Consider the following 20489-nt stretch of genomic DNA (forward strand, 5'->3'; position numbering starts at 1 on the left):
TTTAACTGCCGTGGATGGCAGCAAAATTTTTGATGCAGTTATTTCTTTAAGGACTCTACCAGTTCGTCTGAGAGTGGGAGTTCTTCATTCCGAACTTATTTCTTTTTTAGTGATTCCAAGAGCCACACATCCTGTGGTCCTGGGCCTTCCATGGCTCCGTCTTCACAATCCTACAATTGATTGGACGACTACGCAAATCCTGGCATGGGGTTCCTCCTGTGCTGAGACATGTTTGTTTAAAGTATTGCCTGTCTGTTCTTCCTCCCCCAGGTCGTCTGATGTTCCACCTCCTCCATATCAAGATTTCACGGATGTGTTCAGTAAAGCTTCTGCTGATATCCTTCCTCCTCATAGAGAATGGGACTGTCCGATTGATCTCGTTCCAGGGAAGGTTCCACCTCGAGGCCGAACTTATCCGTTGTCTCTGCCTGAGACGCATTCTATGGAGGAATATATTAAAGAGAACCTAGCAAAGGGGTTCATTCGACCTTCTTCTTCTCCAGCCGGCGCAGGCTTCTTTTTTGTAAAAAAGAAAGATGGTGGGCTGCGGCCGTGCATCGACTACAGAGGTTTGAACGACATTACCATCAAGAACCGTTATCCTTTACCCCTGATTACTGAGCTCTTTGACAGAGTTAGCGGAGCTACCATCTTTACAAAGCTGGACTTGCGAGGTGCATACAATCTCATCCGGATCCGTGAGGGTGACGAGTGGAAGACCGCCTTTAACACCCGTGACGGACATTATGAGTACCTCGTCATGCCCTTCGGATTGAGCAATGCTCCAGCTGTCTTCCAGCATTTTGTCAATGAGATCTTCAGAGACATTCTATACCGTCATGTCGTGGTCTATCTAGACGATATCCTCATTTTTGCCAACGATTTAGAGGAACATCGTTTTTGGGTTAAAGAGGTTCTGTCCCGTCTCCGTGTCAATCATCTCTATTGCAAATTAGAAAAATGCGTCTTTGAAGTCAAGTCCATTCCGTTTCTAGGGTACATTGTGTCCGGAACTAGAGATGGATCCTGAGAAACTACAAGCAATCCAAAATTGGCCGGTACCCTTAACCCTCAAAGGGGTCCAGAGGTTCTTAGGGTTCGCCAACTATTACCGAAAGTTTATACGAGACTTTTCCACCATTGTGGCGCCTATTACTGCTTTCACTAAGAAGGGTGCTAACCCGTCCAAGTGGTCTGAAGAAGCCATGCAAGCATTTCATCTTTTAAAACAAAGGTTCATCTCTGCGCCTGTTCTGAAACAGCCTGACATCGACTCTCCTTTCATCTTAGAGGTGGATGCCTCCTCCGTTGGAGTAGGAGCGGTGTTATCTCAGAGGGCTAAAGATGGCCATTTACACCCTTGCAGTTTCTTCTCCCGGAAGTTCTCCCCAGCTGAGCGCAACTATGCCATTGGCGACCAGGAGTTGCTAGCCATCAAGCTCGCTCTAGAAGAGTGGAGGTATCTGTTGGAGGGAGCTTCTCATTCAATCACCATACTTACAGACCACAAGAACCTTTTATACCTGAAGGGCACACAATGTCTCAACCCTCGTCAGGCCAGATGGGCACTTTTCTTTTCCAGGTTCGACTTTAAACTCCAGTTCTGTCCGGGCTCTCAGAATCGCAAGGCCGATGCCCTTTCCCGCTCATGGGAGCAAGAAAATGAGTCAGAGTCTTCAGACAAGCATCCTATTATAAATCCGTTGGCATTCTCTACGGTAGGGATGGACTCTACGCCCCCATCAGGGAAAAGTTTTGTGAAGCCGATGCTAAGGAAGAAGCTCATGCATTGGGCCCATGCTTCCCGTTTTGCCGGACATACAGGTATCCAAAAAACCCTGGAGTTTATCTCTAGGTCCTATTGGTGGCCAACTCTGAAAAAGGACGTCTTGGAGTTTATTGCATCTTGCCCAAAGTGTGCCCAACATAAAGTATCCCGCCAGTCGCCTGCGGGGCAACTGGTTCCACTATCCGTTCCCCGTCGACCATGGACCCACTTGTCGATGGATTTCATTACAGACTTACCCATGTGCAACAAGTTCAATACCATCTGGGTGGTAGTTGACCGGTTCACCAAGATGGCACACTTCATTCCTCTCACCGGTCTTCCGTCAGCTTCCAAGTTGGCTCAAGTATTCATACAAGAGATCTTCCGACTCCACGGTCTTCCTGAAGAAATTATCTCAGATCGAGGAGTTCAATTCACAGCCAAATTCTGGCGAAGTTTATGTCAAGTCCTCCAAGTCAAGCTAAAGTTTTCCACGGCTTACCATCCTCAGACCAATGGTCAAACCGAGAGGGTGAATCAGGACTTGGAGGCCTTCCTCCGCATCTATGTGTCCTCCTCTCAAGATGACTGGGTTCAATTACTTCCCTGGGCCGAGTTCTGTCATAACAACCAGTATCATTCTTCATCTGCTTCAACACCATTCTTCACTAACTTTGGATTCCACCCTAAAGTCCCTGAGTTCCAACCGCTTCCAGCAACTTCTGTTCCAGCAGTGGATATCACCTTGCATCAGTTTGCCAATATCTGGAAGAGCGTACGATCAGCTCTGCTCAAGGCATCGTTCAGGTACAAGAAGTTTGCGGATAAGAAGCGTCGAGCAGTTCCTGCTCTCAAGGTGGGTGATCGGGTATGGTTATCCACGAAGAATTTGAGGTTAAGAGTTCCCAGTATGAAGTTTGCACCTCGCTATATCGGTCCTTTCAAGATTGAACAAGTCATCAATCCTGTTGCTTACAGACTCCAGTTGCCTCCCTTCTTAAAAATACCCAGGACATTCCATGTTTCCCTGTTGAAACCGCTGATCTTGAATCGGTTTCATTCCTCACTTCCTCCAACTCCGAAAGTCCAAACTCAACGAGGCGTTGAGTATGAAGTGGCCAAGATCCTGGACTCACGTCACCGTTACGGTCAACTACAATATCTTATTGACTGGAAAGGTTATGGTCCTGAGGAACGTTCATGGACCAATGCTTCTGATGTCCATGCTCCTGCCTTGGTCCGGAGATTCCATTCCAAGTTTCCTCAAAAGCCAAAGAAGTGTCCTGGGGCCACTCCTAAAGGGGGGGGGTGCTGTCACGATCCGGGTATCTGGACGCCATTTCTTACCCATCAGATGCCTCCTAAGGCTGGCTCAGCGCTCCAGGACCGGATTCCATCTGTTATCCTGATGTGTACATTCCTGTATCCTCTCCTGTCACTCTGGGACGCTGTCACAGTAAACGCCATATTACACCTGGCATGGCGTCTCCCGCGGCCTCCGCCGCTGTCCCTGAACTTCTGCATGCAGTGTGTCCGAGTGGCGATTAAGTCAGCCGCGGCCTCCGCTGTGTCCGTGTGGTTGGATGTGCATCTGTCAGCCTGGCGCCTCCTGTCTCCGGTGGCCGGCGCCGCCATTACTGTTTTCATTACCACATGGATTACAAACCAAACTTCCATCCAAGTGTCTGCATGGGCGCAGCCATCTTGGATTCGGTCAGCTGATCATTTCCACCAATCTGTTCTCAGTATTGATAATCTGCATAATTGCCTAGCCAATCCCTTCCTTGCTGCAGGTATAAATACACTGTGCCTGAGCAAGGAAGGCGTCAGTGCTTTGGTTGTCAAACCTAGTTCCTGTTTGTCTCTCTCCTGTGATTGTCTTCCAGGTTCCAGCTCCTGTCTCAAGACTTCCACCATAGAGACCCGCACCAGCATTCCACCTGCGGTGTAGCCTGACTCTCCAATCCATTGTGGATTCATCTGTTTCCAGCTACAACATTACCTGCTTCCAGCTCAGCTTCCAGCAGAGTACAGCTTCCCTTAAAGGGCCGGTGTCCTTTCTACACTTTACCACTCTCCACCGGTATTATTATTTCTCCGCTCTCAAGTTCTACATTTAAGTTCATATTTCATCGCTCCCAAGTTCATTTATTATTTAACTGGTTCCAGCCAGTATCCACTCCGTGCTAACAACAGTCTGGTTCCAGCCAGTATCCACAGCAGCTGTTTTATCTTCAGCAACCCAGCTTTTCCTGGAACACCAGCTGGCACAATCCTGGGTTATCTCCATTGCTACAGTCGGGCCTGGTAAGGACTTTCCATCTAGAAGATCATAAGAACTATCTCACACTACCAGTGCCCTGTGGCTCCTGCCATCCTGTAGTACCCAGGAACTGTATTTATTCTTTGCTGACTTTTACGTTTTCTTTTACTGCTGCTGTGTTGCGGAGTTGTCATAATAAACATCATTGACTTTTATCCAAGTTGTCGTGGTCACGCCTTCGGGCAGTTATTATTCATGTTACTTACATGTCCAGGGGTCTGATACAACCTCCCAGGTTCCGGTACATCTCAGCCCCTACAACTGAGGCTGCCTCCCGTCAGCTCAGGCCCTCAGTTGTGACAACGACGTCTTTAATATGCTCTATGGTTAGCAAATAGTATCCCTGTCCTGACAGGGTAATAGACCACGCTGCAGCAGCACTAGTCATGCTGAGGCAATTGCAGGTCTCAGTATAGTACCTGAGTGTGTATATACAGACTTCAGGATAGCCTCCTGCTTTTTATCAGCAGGCTCCTTCAAAGTGGCCGTATTCTAAGACGGCAGTGCCACCTTTTTTGACAAACGTGTGAGCGCCTTATCCACCCTAGGGGATATCTCCCAACGTGACCTATCCTCTGGCGGGAAAGGGTACGCCATCAGTAACTTTTTAGAAATTACCAGTTTCTTATCGGGGGAACCCACGCTTCTTCACACACTTCATTCACTCATCTGATGGGGGAACAAAACACGGTCTGCTTTTTCTCCCCAAACATAAAACCCCTTTTTTTTTTTTTGTGGTACCTGGGTTAATGTCAGAAATGTGTAACACATTTTTCATAGCCGAGATCATGCAACGGATGTTCCTAGTGGATTGTGTATATGTCTCAACCTCGTCGACACTGGAGTCATACTCCGTGTCGACATCTGTGTCTGCCATCTGAGGTAGCGGGCGTTTTTGAGCCCCGGATGGCCTTTGAGACGCCTGGGCAGGCGCGGGCTGAGAAGCCGTCTGTCCCACAGCTGTTACGTCATCCAGCCTTTTATGTAAGGAGTTGACACTGTCGGTTAATACCTTCCACCTATCCATCCACTCTGGTGTCGGCCCCCCAGGGGGCGACATCACATTTATCGGCATCTGCTCCGCCTCCACATAACCTTCCTCCTCAAACATGTCGACACAGCCGTACCGACACACCGCGCACACACAGGGAATGCTCTGACTGAGGACAGGACCCCACAAAGTCCTTTGGGGAGACAGAGAGAGAGTATGCCAGCACACACCAGAGCTATATATAATGCAGGGATTAACACTATAACTGAGTGATTTTTTCCCAATAGCTTGTATACACAATATTGCGCCTAAATTTAGTGCCCCCCCTCTCTTTTTAACCCTTTGAGCTTGAAAACTACAGGGGAGAGCCTGGGGAGCTGTCTTCCAGCTGCACTGTGAAGAGAAAATGGCGCCAGTGTGCTGAGGGAGATAGCCCCGCCCCTTTTTCGGCTGACTTTTCTCCCGCTTTTTTTATGGATTCTGGCAGGGGTATTTATCACATATATAGCCTCTGGGACTATATATTGTGATTTTTTTGCCAGCCAAGGTATGAATATTGCTGCTCAGGGCGCCGCCGCCCCCCCCCCCCCCCCCCCCAGCGCCCTGCACCCATCAGTGACCGGAGTGTGAGGTGTGCATGAGGAGCAATGGTGCACAGCTGCAGTGCTGTGCGCTACCTTGTTGAAGACCGAAGTCTTCTGCCGCCGATTTCCAGGACCATCTTCATGCTTCTGGCTATGTAAGGGGGACGGCGGCGCGGCTCCGGGACCGAACGATCGAGGTCGGGTCCTGTGTTCGATCCCTCTGGAGCTAATAGTGTCCAGTAGCCTAAGAAGCCCAAACTATCTCCAGTCAGGTAGGTTCGCTTCTTCTCCCCTTAGTCCCTCGTAGCAGTGAGTCTGTTGCCAGCAGATCTCACTGAAAATAAAAAACCTAAAATATACTTTCTTTTCTAGGAGCTCAGGAGAGCCCCTAGTGTGCATCCAGCTCAGCCGGGCACAAGATTCTAACTGAGGTCTGGAGGAGGGTCATAGTGGGAGGAGCCAGTGCACACCAGGTAGTCCTAAAGCTTTCTTTAGTTGTGCCCAGTCTCCTGCGGAGCCGCTATTCCCCATGGTCCTTACAGAGTCCCAGCATCCACTTAGGACGTCAGAGAAAATAGAGGCAAGTTTTGACAAATGTGTGCAAACTGTAGGTGACAGATGTAAAACTTTAGAAACATTATTTGCACGGTTCTCAGTCTATTAATCACATGCTAAGTATCGGCACTTCATGTCAGCTTTCTCTCCAGGTGGCTACTGCGTCTCCCCCCCACTATTCTCCAACAGACAATTAAAGTTCAGTGCAGAAAACTGAACGGATGCCAGTAAGCTCTATTACTGAGCATGAGTCGCCACGTGATTAAGGCAATGAACTTTGGTGAGCTTTAGACTTCAAAAACCTTAAGCCACATTTATTACCAGATATTTAGGCCATGCGCATTAGTTCCTGCCCCTGTGGAGCTTACAATCTATGGGCTTGATTCAGGTTTGTAAATCTGGGCTATACATTATACAATTATCTGGCTGGTTGAAATGAAAATCTGGTAATAGATAAGAGTAAATGACAATAAACCATTTGTTAACAAACACTGGAAAATGAACAAAACCTGTTCGCTATTTAAGCAATTTGTATGAATGACCGTTTGTTGTCTGTTTTCTAGTGTTTGGGATCAAATGGTCAATTGTCATTTGCTCCCATATCCATTACCAGATTTTCATTCCAACCAGCCAGATCTAGCAGATCTTCTGCCAGATAATTGTAGTTTTTGCCCAGCTAAATAAAGCAAAAAAGCACACAACTTCTAGTTTCCTCAGCTCCCAACTTAAATCTTCTTCTTTGAGGTTGCCTACTTCCTTTAAACGTATGTGCCTACTCTCAAATGGCAGGAAGGGGGAACATCTCGATAATCTACAACTCCATTTTAGCTCCTGATCCTCCCCCTCGTGCACCCCACGAATTAGCCTGGGAAACAGACCTCATTCAACCTTTAGTGGACGATCAGTGGGAAGAAATTAGAATGTGTATTGCTAAGGATTCTCTTAGCGCGGCGATTAGGGAAACCTGTTATAAAGTTTGTATCCGGTGGTACCTAGTTTCGTCCAAACTTCACTATCTTGCCCGCGAACTCGAATCAATGCAGGAGATTTTGTGGGGAGGAGGGTACCTTTTCCACATATGGTGGACCTGTGCTTCTGTTCGGCCCTTCTAGAACTTTGGGCAATTAACGCGCTCCCTATCTTTTGGGCATAGTATTTTTCTTTCTCCAGCAACAGCTTTGCTTCATGTCCCTATCTTCGACCTGCCCAGAACAGGCTCATTATGCACTTTTGTATGGCGGCTAAGTCCCTGATAGCTAAACACTGGAAAGACCAAAAAGCACCTTCCCTGACAGCACTAGTGGCGAAGATTAACTATATTACTGATATTGGAATATATCACCACCTTACAGAATAACACAGTGGCTTAGTTTCATAATATCTGGTCCCCATGGTATCTCACACGCTCCTTACCCATACCCTGTTGATATCCCTATCTATGTCCAAACGGGATCCGGTCTGAAGATCGACACGGTCTAGGTCGACAGTCTCCAGGTCGACATGAGTTTCTCAAATTTTTTTCTTTTTTTTTTACTTTTTCATACATAACGATCCACGTGGACTACGATTGGAATGGTAATCTGCGAGCGAAGCGAGCCATGCGAGGGGACACGGTGCACTGATTCGGCTTCCCGGTCACTGTACGCAGAAAACGACACACAAAAAGAAAAAAAGAAAAAACTCATGTCGACCTTTTGACCTGTCGGCCTAGTACATGTCGACCTAGAAACCCTGTCGACCTTCAAACCCTGTCGACCTAGTGACTGTCGACCTAAACATTGTCGACCTAGACACTGTCGATTTGATGATCCACATCCGTCCAAACCCATTCTCCCGTTTAATCATCTGTTCATTTGTTATTTTCCCCTTACCTCCCTTGAATTTTTTCTTTTTCTTCTTCCTATCTGTTTTTGTTTCTGAATTGATAAAATTAAACTAGAGATTGACCACTGAGTAGGTTATGTTTAGACTAGAGATGAGCGGGTTCGGGTTTTACTCGGTTCTCTAAATGGCATCTTATTGGCTATCCAAAACACGAGACATCCGTGAGCCAATAAGATGCCGTTTTGAGAACTGAGTAAATCCGAACCCGCTCATCTCTAGTTTAGACAGATTACATGTTATCTGCAGATGACTTGACGTAACACTGAATATTAGGTCTTTGCACTTTATAGTTTAAATATTCTATTATTCACTGGTTAACTATTATTATTGATGTATGCTCTCATTGTATTTAATACAAGGAAGAAGCAAGTAACTACAGACCAGTAAGCCTTACATCAGTAGTAGGGAAAGTAATGGAAAAACTACTAACATAAAGAGTTGTGGAATATCTTAAATCAAACAACTTACAGGATCCAAAACAGCACTGGTGGGAGATCATGCCAAACAAATCTTATTGACTTTTTTGACTCTGTGATGAAAATAATAGATCAAGGGGAAGCTGTAGATGTAGCATATCTAGACTTTAGTAAGGCATTTGACACTGTCCCACATCGCAGACTGCTAAATAAACTTGAAAGCGTGGGGGTGGATTATAAAATAGTTAAATGGATAAGAACCTGGTTGCAGGATAGGAAACAGACAGTTGTAGTAAATGGAGTGCAATCTATGGAGGGAAATGTTACCAGAGGAGTACCCCAGGGATCTGTACTCAGACCAGTTCTCTTTAATATCTTTGTTGGTGACATTGCAAATGGTATTGAAGGGAAAGTATGCCTTTTTGCAGATGATACAAAGATATGCAACAGGGTACACACACCAGGAGGGGTAAAACAAATGATTGATGATGACCTAGCTAGGCTTGAAAAATGGTCAAGAACATGGCAACTACAGTTTAATGCTAAAAAAAATGCAAAATCATGCACTTGGGTCTCAAAAACCCAAAGGCTAAATATAGTATCAACGGTATTATAATGGAAACTACTGAGGAGGAAAAGGATTTAGGAGTCACTATTTCAAGTGACTTAAAGGCAGGAAAGCAATGCAACAAAACAATGAGAAAGGCAAGTCAGATGCTTGGTTGCATAGGGAGAGGAATCAGTAGCAGGAAAAGAGAAGTAATAATGCCACTGTATAGGTCATCTGGAATACTGTGTCCAGTTCTGGAGACCATATCTCCAGAAGGATATAAATACATTAGAGAGTGTACAAAGAAGGGCAACTAAAATGGTGCATGGCCTACATCACAAAACTTACCCGGAAAGGCTAAAAGATCTTAACATGTATAGTATGAAGGAGAGAAGGGAAAGGGGAGACATGATAGAAACTTTCAAATATACCAAAGGTTTTAAAGTTCAGGAGGGTAACATTCTTCATAGGAAGAGGAGTATTAGAACTCGAGAACATACACTGAAACTGGAGGGAGGCAGGTTCAGGGGAAATTTGAGGAAAAATTATTTCACAGAAAGGGTAGTGGATAAGTGGAATAGCCTCTCATCAGAGGTGGTAGAGGCTAAGACTGTAGAGCAATTTAAACATGCTTGGGATAGGCATATGAATATCCTTACAAAGAATTAAGGTTCAAAAAGGGTTGAGATTGTAGCTGTGCGCTACCTTAGTCTGAAGACAGGATCGTCTTCTGCCGCCGATTTCACCGGACCTCTTCGCTCTTCTGGCTCTGTAAGGGGGCCGGCGGCGCGGCTCCGGGACCCATCCAGGCTGAAACTGTGATCGTCCCTCTGGAGCTAATGTCCAGTAGCCTAAGAAACCCAATCCACTCTGCACGCAGGTGAGTCCGTTTCTTCTCCCCTTAGTCCCACGATGCAGTGAGCCTGTTGCCAGCAGGACTCACTGAAAATAAAAAACCTAAAATACACTTTTATTCTAAGCAGCTCAGGAGAGCCACCTAGCCTGCACCCTTCTCGTTCGGGCACAAAAATCTAACTGAGGCTTGGAGGAGGGTCATAGGGGGAGGAGCCAGTGCACACCACCTGATCCTAAAGCTTTTATTCTTGTGCCCTGTCTCCTGCGGAGCCGCTATTCCCCATGGTCCTTACGGAGTCCCAGCATCCACTAGGACGTCAGAGAAAAACGGAGTACCCGGAGGAAACACACAAATGAACATGCAGCATATACAAACCCCACACAGTTAGGGCCATGGTAGGAATTGATACCAATACTTCAGTGCTGTGAGGTAGAAAAGCCAACCATTACACCATCCCCACTGCATATTTGTTTATATAGACATTGCTGTCCAATGTAACTTTGCCAAAATGGTTAATTATCTCACTTTATGTGTGAATATTTAGTAGAATCAAAACTGGCAGGACAGTAAATTGCGTCTATCTACTTGTAATCTTAAATTAGGTACAAAGTGCATCTCAGTTGGAAGTCTGAATGGCTGCAACTATACCTGGCCTTCTACTTATGGGGCCAAACTGTTTACAGAGCAACTGTTCAAGCAACTAAGTTGCATGACAGGACTTTTCCCTGATGCAATCATTTCCTATTGGAAAACCAAGAACACACAGCAACATTTTGGGGGAGGAATTCATTCAAACATGCTATTTAATAGCGGTGGGAATAAGCACTCGGCAAGGTTGACTGGTTTAGACAAACAAAAAAAAACACTTTTTTTTTATAAAGCTGTGACGTGACTTCTCAAAAAAAATTATTATACAAAAAAAAAAAAAAAAATGTATTCAAAATGTTTAATGCCAGTGGTGCCCAGTGCTAATACTTAACCTTTGTGTGTGTTTTTATTAATTTAATTAAGTAATAAGTAGGACTAATGTTTAACATTTTGTTATTCTCATTTTCAATTTCCTCTATATCCGGATGTACTAAGTATGTTATAAACTGTTGAATCTAGCTACATATATTCGGATGTAAAGTGTTCATGCTAAGCTGTTTTAGCAGGGCACCGTGTCCTGCCCATTTTTAACCACTTTCCTGGCATGGTCACATCAGATGCGACCATGCCTGCAAGTGCTCTATCTGACCTGGTCGCACAGGATGCGACCAGTCAGATAAACAGTGTTAGCAGCGGCAGGGAAGAGAAACTTCCCTCCGCTGCTGCTGTCAGAGGGACTGGAAGGTCCCTCTGCCTCCCCGCACTCTCCCCCTGTGTCTGCCGTGCTGCCGATCACTGCTGATCGGTCAGCAAGGCAGGACCCACCTCCAGCAGCTGCAGACAATAGCAGCCGTTGGGGAAGTGTAAATTAAGCCCCCCAGACCTCCCCTGTATACCTGGACGTGGCTTTCAAAATGAAAGCCGCGATGTTCCCGGTCGATGTTTCGAGGTTTGGGGAAAAAATGTAAAGAAAAAAAAAAAAAAAAAAAAAAATCACACAAATAAATTTGCTTTCCTTTTTTTAAACTAAAATCATTTGGGATAGGGTTAAATTCATGTTCTTCACCTAAATTCATGTAATTCACTCGTAAAAAACCCTGACAATTTTGCAGCGGTTTTTGGCAAAATAAATAGTCAGTTAAGTGGTTAAAGGACAAAATGTGATCTGCTCTTTTAACGCCCCCCTGCTAGAAGAGCCTGCCACCGCGTGAATAAATGCTGTGCGGCATCTATTCACATTAAAGTGAGAGTTTAAGTGAAGCCCAGGACTACGCAAGTGCTGGTCACACTCCAATTAGTGCCTTGAAGGGGGTTGACTTTTTGAAGGCGCGTGCAACATATTGCCCCTGCACCTTGCTCTGTTCCTGGCGGGAACACTAGATGCATAGTCAAACAACAAAGACAAAGGAGGACTTGGGGCACATTCAGATAGAATAGGATTGATGAGCCATAAAAAAAATGGTTTTATCGAAAGATGTAAAATAAAATCACATCAAATACTAACAACTTTGGATTGTTAGGGTGGAATGCACCAAGCACGGCATCCGCGATCCGGTACATCCAACCAATTACTGCACCTATACTAATCGCACATGTACCTAAATATGCAATTAGTAACGCAAAGGACAGCTTTCCCGAAAAGAGCTGTCCTTTGTGATCACAGCACTTCCGGGTTTCAGCCTCTCAGGCAGAATGTGGAAAGAAGCCCATAGGCTTCTAAAGGATGGTGTTACCCACCACATCGAACCTTGTGATTGAGGGGCTTAGTGCATATGGGAAATGTGCCCAAGTATGAAAAAGGTAGTTTTTCAGGGTTTTCGTAGCATTTTCCCTTTAGTACATCCCGCTCTATATATGGTTGATCAAGGACCACATCGCGAACTGCACTTAAGTCGGGAGATGCAGGACACAGCTCCTAAACAATACCATTTTGTCGCTGTAAAGAGCATTCTCCGACTTGCGTGCCAGGTGCGATGCTGCTAGCGTGGGTGGTAAGCCCACAACTCACACCATGGCACTTTTTTTGTTAAATTTCAGAATGCACTTTTTTGCTCGCACCTGGAAGGTGCGAGCAAAAAATCTGTGACAAACTGAATAACTCTGGGCACTCACTCCTGGTGCTATTCAATAGAACGTTTAATTGAATACCATCCCTTGAGTGTATTCTCATTACTGCCAAATCCAAGAGACACTGTGCTATGCTGCTTTTGACATTGTGGACCACCCTCTCCGTTTGCAAATCCTTAACTTCCTCAGTCTGTAAGTTACTGCCCTCTTTCGGCTGTCCTCCTACCTATCTGACTATTCTTTTTCTAGATACTCTCCTGACTTCACTGTCCCCCACGTTTCTGTTTTTGGTCCTCTCTTATTCTCCCTGCATACATCCTCTTTAGGTGAACTCATCAGGTCTTTCAGCCTCCAATATTATCTCTTTGCTGATGACACTCCGATCTATCTTTACTCCACAGATTAGGACCATGACGATCTCCAGATACTGGGGAGAAGGAAGTCAGAGTTGGTAAAATGGATAGGGAGGATTGGAGACAGACAGGCTAGAAAAGAAGGGGTCTGATGGGATGTGGTAGTAACAATAGTATTCAATTATGGATATGCAGTGGGTGGCAAAGTCATAGGCAGAAAGTGAAGAGGTAAGGCAAGGAGGGAGGGGGGCAGAGGATGCAGTTGAAAGTGAAGAGACAACAGGAATTGGAGGACTGGGCGGAGGTAGATAGCAGCACTGTAGGCACACAGCATAAGATTGAAATGGAAAGTCTATATTGGAGCTCGTTGGTACACTTTTGCACGTATCTGGTACATATACAGATGTGTCCTTCTACACCCGTGTTGCAGTCACATTAAACAGCCCTTCTAGTCACGCCTAGTTGTAAGCACGTTTACTAATGCTGGGTGTCTTTTTCTGCATTTTTTCTATGAAAATGCATATTATTCACATCGCTTACCTGGAAAACACTGTAACATAGCATTTCATATGCATACAGCCACAGACTTATAGGCAGTTGCAAATCATTTTAATCAGCAGAGTATGCATGTGCGTCTTAATAGCATAGCGATGGGAATAGGACGCATTTTCGACAAAAAAAGTTGCCGTATGTTAGCAGACCTGCTCGGGAACTGACGGTTCATTCAAGCCAGACATCTCATGGTGCATTGTGTATTGAGGCTAGAAGTATGAGAACACATCTGTAGTAGGGTTTATGCTAGGCTGCTTTAGAAGGGCGCTGCACCCTGCATGATTTTTAAAGGGCAAAATGCACCATGCCAAAACAGCCTGCTCGCTGCCACTGTGTGAATAGATACTGTGCGCACATGCACAGCATCTATTTACATTAAATGGAGAGCTTGGGGGAAGCCCAGCAACTCCATAGGTTCTGGGCACGCCCCCATTAGTTGAGTCGTGGGGGAAGGGGGGGCCCCCCCTCCCTGGCCATCCCGCCCCCTTTCATGCGAGTTCCAACGCACTGTCCAGTCACCCATGCGCCCTGCCCACGTCCTAGGGGGAACTCTATGTAGAATGGGAATGAGGCAAGCAGTATGCATACAACATCTGAGTTGACCCTCAATATGAAGAAAATTCTGTATAGAGAGGATGAATGTTAGGAGAGCTTTCCAAATAGCTCAATTCCCAGTAAATCTGAAAGACATTACACTGAAATTGGATTGTATTCCCCCATGTACACTTGCCATATCATTCTATTATATTTGAGTCAGTAGTTATGAGTTTGAATGAGACTGCTAAAGACCAGTTGTTGCTTGGGAGATCTAAAGGGAGATCTAAATCAGCAATCTCTTTGTAGTCATAAGCTAAACCAGTTGCTCACCAAATAAACCACATATACCAGGCCTGGCCAACCTGTGGCTCTCCAGCTGTTGTAAAACGACAAGTCCCCTCATGCTTTGCCACAGTTTTGCTATTAGGGAATGCTAAAACTGTGGCAAGGCATGCTGGGATGTGTAGTTTCACAACATCTGGAGAGCCAGAGGTTGGCCAGGCCTGACATATACACAGCCAAGTGGAAAGATTATGTTTGGGCAGAGGATGACAAGTTATTCTGACATTAAATTCACAGGTTTTTTTTAGTTGTTGTTTTTTTAAATACAAACCAAACAAATCAATCTTTTGACCTTCTATTAATTTTGGGAAAACAATTACCACCCATGTTAAGACAGGACATGATCACCAAGTGTTGTGGTTTAAAGTCATTCCACTGAAGCTGACTTTATAACAGCATTGGCAGACAGAGTTCCAACAGACAGACAGCTAAGGCCCATGAAAAAGCCTCATTACTCATTTGGATTATTTAATGTGAAAAAAAATAATAAAACAGCACAAGTCAGTTTGATGTAACTAATATGAATTACTGTTTTTTGTCTGTTTTCTGGCTTTTGTTGGCAATAGTTGATTGTCATTTGTCATTACCAGATTTTCTTGCCAAAAGATAATCGTAAAGTGTTTGGCCTGTTTAGGTCTGTTTCCTTTACCAAACATCTGTTGTAACACTTAACAGGTCCCTCTCCACAGTACAATGTCCTCCACAGTCCTTACTTTCCCTTCTAACAGCACAATCCTCCTCTAATACTTACAGGCCCCTTAACCTAAATGGAGCATACTCTTCCCTGTCTTGTTCTTACCTGCCCAGAACATGACACCTTTCCCTTCATCCTTCAGGTGCCAGTAAGCACGAGAGAAGAATTAATGTGCTGGGATGATGGGACCCAACAACCCAGCACATTAATTCTTCTCTCGTGCTTACTGGCACCTGAAGCCAGCATTCTCCTCCTCTCGCCCTTATCGTTCTTTTGACTCAGCACACTCCTACGTCTCCTTTTGTCCTTACTGTCCTCTTATCCCAGCACACTAATCCTCCTCTCTTCTTACTGGTCCCTCAACCCAGCATACTCCTCCGCCTCTCGTCCTTACGGCTCAGCACACTCCCACTCCTCTTGTCCTTACTGGTCTCTCAACATAGCACACTACTCCTGTCATCCTTATTGGCACATCATACCCGCACACTTCTCCTGTGTCCTAGCTTGCTCTTAAATCTATCTTATGTTGGGTCCTGCTCTAGTTCTGACTGGCCCCTCAACCCAGCACAATCCACCTCCTTTCATCCTTACTGGTCCATCAATCCAGCATACTCCTCTCATCCTTACTGGCCACTACGTCAGCACACTTCTGCTCCTCATACTGTACAAACTGCCCAGCACACGCCAGCTTTCCCATCCCTAGTGACTGCTGGATCCCAGCACTTTACTCCTCTCATCTCTTCTTTCCCCTCAATCCAACACACTCCTACGCCTTCTCTCATCCTTACTTGCCCCTTATCTAGACTTACCATACTACCCCTTTAAACCGGGACACTCATGAATCACACATGTTCTCTAGCGGATTAAGACCAGGTGAAATGTCGGCATGATTTCAGCCATCCACAGAACCTATGCAATTCATGTGTCACAGTTTAAAGGGACTATATGGTAAGCCTACCCTTAACCTGCTCTTCCGCTCATCCTTACCTGATCCATTCCCCAGCATACTCCACTTGTCCTTACCTGCTGCAAAAACCTCTTACTCCTCTCCTTGGACAACTCCCATTCTATCCGACATTCAGCTTCCACGTACTATTCTCTCATTTATACCCAACTAATTTCACAAGACCCCAAATTCATAACTAAAAAATCAGGGCATCATAACCACAGCAGTCACCTGACCCCATCTTAAGACCCCTCTGATCTGTGGATTCAGTATTGGGTGGCATGCATGTATCTCAGTTCCATTGTCCTCCTCTGACTGATCCTCTTCCCTTCACTTTAGTCTCATGCCCGAATCCTTGTTTCCCTATAATAGCCGCACCCTCAGCCATCGCCTACTTTGTCCCCTGCCTGCAGCCCCAGCAGTGAATGTGTATTGTCCCTTATGTCACAGCCCTCTCCCCATACATGCAGTCAGCACTGGCCTCTCCCTTGCAGAAGCAGAACCCTCCTCCCCTCAGCGCTGGGCTTGCAGTGACCCTGCACTTGCCTCCTTCTGCTTGGCGTCCTGCGGGTATACGTCTGGCGGGCCGAGTCGTGGTCTTTTTAGCGGCCGGTGTTCGTAGCTGAGTATACCGAAGGCCGCCATCTTCCTTCCCTTACAGGGGCCGCGCACCAGATGACGTATAAAGGAAACAACTGGCCGTGACCGAACCCCGCTGTGGTAGGGAGCGCGCTGCTTACGTCGCTGTATGTGAGAGCAGCGACTCTGAAGCCACCATCTTTAGTCTTGGCAGTGTGGCCTCTCCTTGTCTCCGACCAGTAGGAATACAGTGTGTACATATCATCTAACGGTACTTTGTCTAACTGCAGTCAGCCATTATTGGGCTGTTTTAAACTTTGAAAAGTGCGTATATGTGACTCTATATCAATGTTCGTTTTCAGTTCAATAGAGAACGTTTGCACATTTTATTTCTCAAACGATGTTATATAGTATTCTGAGGCAGTTTGGTTACGCTAAAGCCCAGGGGGCCCCAATGCCCCATGTTCTAAACTTAAATCATATACCCATACCTCCCAACATGACCCTCTCCAGGAGGGACACAATGCTCTGATTCTGGACTTTTCTCTTAATCTGTGATTGCTGGCACCTGGTTTGAACAGGTTAATGGAAAAGGTGTTTCGGCACAGGTGATGGCAATCATATATTAAGAGGAAAGTCCAGAAGCAGAGCATACTTGCACCTGGTCCGGTGCCCTCCTAGGTTACCTCAACCAGAGGCTCCAACACTAATAAAGAACATACCCCTTTTACACTGCCGTTAAAAGCACGGGTTTTTGCTGTGATAACCTGGCAGTGGCTCAGTGTAAAAGGGTTTACCCGAGTCCAGAAACTAGCTTTGCATGGTTTGTTTTAGAATGGTTGTGGTGCTTTGTAAACAGGTAAGCTGGGTCGATGCAACCTGGGTCCCATTTACTGCACATAGAGAGGTGGCGCTATGAGATGATAGCGCTGGCACTGCACATGTGACCATTGACGTCAGCGACCCAGCAATAAGCCTGGTCTTGCTGCCAGTCTGATCAGGGGTCTTGCTGGCTACAAAATCTTGGGTGTGACCCTACATTTACATTAGATATAAAAGCGGTATTAGTAATACCCCTTTCACACTGCCAATACCGGATCCCACCCAGGAATTGGAAACGGGTCCTTACCGGGTGGGATCCGGCATTGGACGCTTCTGCTGGCTTCCCCGGCCCGGCAATATGCCGGGTGGGTTGCCATAGCGGCGGGGGGCAGGGTCGGCAGTGGGAGATGAGATTATCTCCGTGCCACCACTCCTTGTTGTAGTGAACGGGTCCCAAACCCGTTTACGCTGCCATTGACTCGGTATTCAACCCGGGAATAACACTTTATTCCCGGGTTGAATTGCCGGGTCAGGGGACTCTGGATGTCGGCTATGGCGCTTTCACAGCGCACGCTGACCCATATCGACCCAGCAATATGCCAGGTCAATACCGGGTTATTTGTGCGGTGTGAAAGGGGTATTAGTGGTGTATTGTGCAGTGTAATACCCCTTAGGATACCTGCTTATTCAATGGGTTTTTTTTCCAGATTTGTTAAGGTGCCCATACACTTATGAGATAATCGGTGCTATCCTTCGATTTCGACCACATCTGTGAGAGAAATCGAAGGATTGTATGCACATTTTAGGCACCTTGAGATGCGATGCGAGGGCACGCCGGTCGAATATCGCGTCTCAAGATATTATGTGCTGCACATAATATTTCTCGCATCGCAATGCGATCGCATGTGGTTTTAAACCCACATGAGATATATCGCACTGCGATGTGCGATGGGCACTCGCCGGGAGCGGCCAGGGGCCGCTCCCACTCAGCAGTGACGTGCCCATCACGTGATTACTATGCGATCTATCTCATGATCGCATGGTAATCACTTTGGCAGTTCAGGTGCGATTTCATCGCACCTGAACTGCCGGAGCGATGCCTCGCGATGTCGCGTCGCAGGGCATCGCACAATTGTATGGCCAGCATTAGTCTTTATGTATCGTAGAGGACTTTGAGAAATTATGCAATAATTATTTCCTGCACTCCTTTTCTCTCCTGCAAGCTTCCTACAAATGTCAGTGGACATAGCCTGCGTTGTGTTAGTGATTGGTGTATCACTACATTAGATACACTTTAGTGTTAATTAAGGTACCATGGTACTATATACTTTTTAGTATTAGTCATTGGTCAATAGTGGAATGAAATTAGTAGGAGCTGAGCAACACCTGCTGTCATTAGGTTATATACACTGCCACACGGCATGTTTCCTGTGTTGTTCCAGGTTATGGCATCACTGAGGCTTCCCCGATTGTGCTGTCCAGATAAGGATGCCGGCACTGAGCTGTTGATGGATTCTACCCTCTATCATGCTTTATGTGGCTGCAGCGCTCTCCTGGGACTATTAAGTTTGACCATCTGCTGCCGTTGCAGAAATAAAAGAAAGAGACGAACTGTGAGGATGGGTGGGAGAGTTCTCTTGGCCAGTGCTTTGGTCACTGCAGGTGTGCCCAGTGGTTTACCTATAATGATACAAATATAAGGCTGCAGGTTGTGAGTGACATCAGAATTTAAATGATGTTGAATTATGCTTTTTCTTTTTTTTTTGTCTGCTGTAAAAGTGTGTATTAATGATCTGTACCTTGCTTTTAGTTTTATAAAGGGTTATAGCCACAACCTTTGCCTTTGATAGCCTATAGTACTTTGAAAATGGTCTATAACATTGTAGGGCATCTGTTACAAAATACAATATGCCAGCCACCATTGTAACATCCTGTCCTGTAAAAGGTCACGTGTTTTGTTTCTGCTTACTTGTCCTTCTCTTAGGCTATTATCTCATAGGCTTGAAGTTCCACAAGTGGGTAGCCAAAGGTTTTGTCATAGAATGCTTTTTACTGAGCTGGTGCATAATGGTATGATTTAGCAGATTTTCTCTTTGAACTCTTGGATGTCATACCCTCCAATTCTACCTTTTTGGCTGGTAGAGTACCGTTTGTGTGTGTGTGTGTGTGTGTGTGTGTGTGTGTGTGTGTGGTTGTGGTTTTTTTTTTTTTTTTTATGGTCTGTACCGGCCAAAAAGGGCTTTGTACCGATTTTTTTTTTTGTACTCACTAAATTTCCACTGGAAGTAAAGGAAAGGGGCTGTGGTCACACACCCTTTACCCATGGTCACGCCCCTTTTCCTAATGTGTGCTTTTTTTTTTTTTGTGTAAAATGTTGGAGGGTATGGGTTGTGTTTGCCTGATCAGCTATGAGAGAGTAAGCTAATACATTCTGTATAATTCCACTCAGACAGCAATAGACTTTTTCAGCATACATTTTAATTAATTTGCAGTATAAATATGCCTCATGTTCTATGTGTTCAGATCCCTGAAATGGCAGTTTAAAGGGATGGCACTTGCCAATTTGGCACAGTAAAAAAAATGAAAACAAACAAACCTGAAATTGCTGATTGGGCTGAAAACAATGATCTATTATCCCAGTTGCATAGAACGTGATATTGATTGGACAGGTCAGTAAATACTGTTGTTTAATGGCCACATTAGTCCCTCGAACTGTACCTTTTTGGAAGGTACAGTATTTTTTACTTTTATTTTTTTTATGGTCCGTACTGGACAAAAAGGGCTTTGTACCGATTTTTTTTACTCCCTAAATTTCCATTAAAAGTATAGGAAAGGGACCGTTTTCACGCCCCCTTTACCCCTTGGCCATGCCCCCTTTCTTAATTTTGTACCGGGTTTTGAGTGTAAAATGTTGGAGGGTGTGGGAAAGTCTATATGTTTGCATCTCACCCATTTGTTTTACACCTGCTGAAATCATGGCCGTACCTGTGTGTGTAGAAGGTGCATTGCCCACAGCGCATTTGCCCTGTGGGCACACCTTCCACATACACCCCGATCGGCCGCCTCTTGCCCCCGTGTGCTC

The 20489-nt window shown here is 45.6% G+C and overlaps 1 protein-coding gene and 1 long non-coding RNA gene across 4 annotated transcripts in view; one reads left to right on the forward strand and one right to left on the reverse strand.

The window, feature by feature from the left end:
• MED12 (mediator complex subunit 12) overlaps nt 1-16823 on the reverse strand; it is a 272752-nt gene extending 255929 nt beyond the window's left edge. For 2 of the 3 annotated variants that reach the window (XM_063937138.1, XM_063937137.1), the window contains exon 1: nt 16553-16823. In XM_063937138.1, the coding sequence (XP_063793208.1) occupies nt 16553-16651 (99 nt within the window). In that variant the 5' untranslated portion in view covers nt 16652-16823. The remainder of the gene's footprint in view (nt 1-16552) is intronic. The other variant, XM_063937136.1, reaches the window with a different exon arrangement.
• A 2004-nt stretch (nt 16824-18827) lies between these two features.
• The window catches only part of LOC134948876 (uncharacterized), a 38252-nt gene continuing 36590 nt past the window's right edge, over nt 18828-20489 (forward strand). Inside the window, exon 1 of the long non-coding RNA XR_010183052.1 lies at nt 18828-19069. This is a non-coding gene — a long non-coding RNA (uncharacterized LOC134948876). The remainder of the gene's footprint in view (nt 19070-20489) is intronic.

Source organism: Pseudophryne corroboree, chromosome 8 (genome assembly GCF_028390025.1).
Source record: "Pseudophryne corroboree isolate aPseCor3 chromosome 8, aPseCor3.hap2, whole genome shotgun sequence".
Lineage (NCBI taxonomy): Eukaryota > Metazoa > Chordata > Amphibia > Anura > Myobatrachidae > Pseudophryne > Pseudophryne corroboree.